This window comes from Aureococcus anophagefferens (genome assembly GCF_000186865.1).
Source record: "Aureococcus anophagefferens unplaced genomic scaffold AURANscaffold_177, whole genome shotgun sequence".
NCBI lineage: Eukaryota > Pelagophyceae > Pelagomonadales > Pelagomonadaceae > Aureococcus > Aureococcus anophagefferens.
This window is the reverse complement of record NW_008705719.1, coordinates 8,500-10,752: the sequence shown is the minus strand read 5'-3', so window position 1 is coordinate 10,752 and position 2,253 is coordinate 8,500. Positions and strand designations below refer to the sequence as shown.

The window sequence follows — 2,253 nt, the reverse complement described above, 5'->3', positions numbered from 1 at the left end:
CGCCGCGTCGCTCGCGGTCATCGGCCTCGTGGTCGCCGCCATGGTGCGGCGCCACCCGGCGCCGCCCCCGGAGCCCGCCGTCGCGCACCCGACGAAGGACATGCCCGCCGAGATGGCCTAGGGGCGCGGGGGCGCCCACTCCCCGCCCGGGGCGACCGCGGCCGCGGCAGCGGCGCTAGCTCCTCGGACTTTAGCTATATAGGGCGCGTAACATATCCCGCCGGCGGGATATGTTAAAGTGTAGGAGAGGAGGAGGTAGGCTTGCATCTCCGTGAGCGTCATCAACTAACGGAGCATCTTCTCGAACCAGGCGCGATTCTCGCGCACGAGGAAGGACGTGTAGGAGAGGAGGAGGTAGGCTTGCGTCTCCGTGAGCGTCATCTGTGTGAATGTGTCGTAGCACGGGAAGGAGTCGAAGTCGCCCGTGCCCGCCTCGCCGAGTTCGATGGCCTGCTTCATGGCGGCGTCCGTGACGGCGTCCTTGAAGGACGACGCGACGGTCGTCGTGAGCAGGACGACGCCGAGGTGGACCGCTTGGCCCGCGGGGATGCCGTGGTGGGTGTTCTCGACGGTCGTGAGCTCGACGTCGGCGATGGCACCGATGCCGTCGGCCTGGCTCTTCTGGAGCGCCGCAGCGAGCTTTGGGAAGTCCTTGGGATCGAAGACTTGAACGGAGGAGAGGTCTGAGCCCTGGTCGATGCCCGCGACGGACGGCTCCGGTGCCAGGAAGATGCCGAAGAGCGCGGGGATGTTGAGGTCGATGTCGTCGAGGCCCGGCGTCGTGTTCGGGTCCCAGGCCCCGGCGGTCGAGAGCTTGACCTTGGAATTGACGAAGAGCACGACTTTTTCGAGCTTGCGCTGGAGGAGGGGGATCACGCCAAAGTTTTCGAGGCACCCGCCGTCGGCGGTGAGGAAGAGGCGCGCGGACTCGGACGGAGCGTCGACGGCCCACGAGAAGACCGTCGAGAGTACGGTCTCGAAGGGCTGGGCCTTTTGTGCGACGTAGGCCGCGGGCGCCATGGAGCTGATGGTCGCCGCGAGCTGGACGGTCGCGCCCTCCTTGGGAGCGAGGACGAGGAAGTCGCCGGACGTCTCGTCGCCAGAGAGGGACGCGTTGCCAACGGGCACGTCTCCTCCGAAGGCGTAGGACGAGACCAAGCCCCCGACGCGGATCGTCTCGGACTTGGAGATGCAGTGGTCGTCGTCGTCGCAGCCGTCCTGGGACGAGTAGGTGATCGTGCTGCTGTAGGGGTTCCCGGAGTAGAGCGGCGTGTACTGGATGATCGTGAAGGAGCGGTTGTTCTTGGAATAGGGATTCATGTCCTCCGGGCCCATGAGCGTCCCTGACACGATGGGGTAGGGCCGCTCGTGCTGGGGCCAGACGAAGTCCCAGTCCTCGAGGTTCGGCGAGCGCGCCTTGTATGCGGCGGCGGCGTCCGCGTCCCAGGCGGCGCGCGCGTCGTCCTTGATGCCCCTCGGGGCGAAGATCGCCTCGGAGATGACCTCCTTCCAGACGTCCTCGAGGAGCTCGTCCTTCTCGAAGAGCTTGCTGAGGCCCTTGGCGTAGACGTTCTTGAGGAAGTCGTAGGTCGTCGCGTCGGCCATGCATCCCTCTGGCAAGTGCGCGATGGCCGCGAGCGTCAGATTCCCGGGCGCGACGTACGGGCAGAGGAGCGCGTCGTCGTCGCCGCCCTGGTCGTACGTGAGCGCCGAGACGAACCACGCGCCGCCGCTGACGCCGGACGCGTACCTCACCCCGTCGAAGAGGCCGAGTGCCCGCATCGCCTGGGTCTGACCGACCGCGGCCGCGTACGCGCGAGTGCCGCCGCCGCTGAAGCCGACGCCGACGCTCGGCCTCGTCCTGATCACGTCGAGGCTCGCCTCGGGCCACGCGTAGTCTGTGCCGATGTTCCTCCACGCCGTCGCGTTCAGCAAAAACGTCTTCGAGCACGCGTCGAAATCGATCGCGGCGATCGAGTTCCGGTCGCACATCGACGTCATCGACTCCGATGCGCAGCACTCCTTGGTGCACGTGTTCCTGGGCGAATGCGTCTCGTGGCACGTGTTCGTGCTCGAGCAATACTCGCACGTGTTCAGCTTCGCGACGCTGTGGTCGAGGCACGCCTCTGGGTCCGCGATCTCATCGCACTTGAGCGCGCCGGGGCTGTTCTTGCAGGCCTCGGAGTCGATCTTCGACGCGTCGTCGAAGTCGCACGTCGAAGTCTTGGATTTCGACGCACAACACGTATCACT

General features: G+C 66.4%; 1 protein-coding gene across 1 annotated transcript in view; it reads right to left on the bottom strand.

Moving 5' to 3' along the window:
* The window catches only part of AURANDRAFT_68501 (hypothetical protein), a gene marked incomplete at both ends in the record, with an annotated part of 11,934 nt that overhangs the window by 1,182 nt on the left and 8,499 nt on the right, over positions 1-2,253 (bottom strand). The window contains 2 exons of the mRNA XM_009044195.1: positions 190-194; positions 291-2,223. Of these exons, the coding sequence (XP_009042443.1) occupies positions 190-194; positions 291-2,223 (1,938 nt within the window). The remainder of the gene's footprint in view (positions 1-189; positions 195-290; positions 2,224-2,253) is intronic.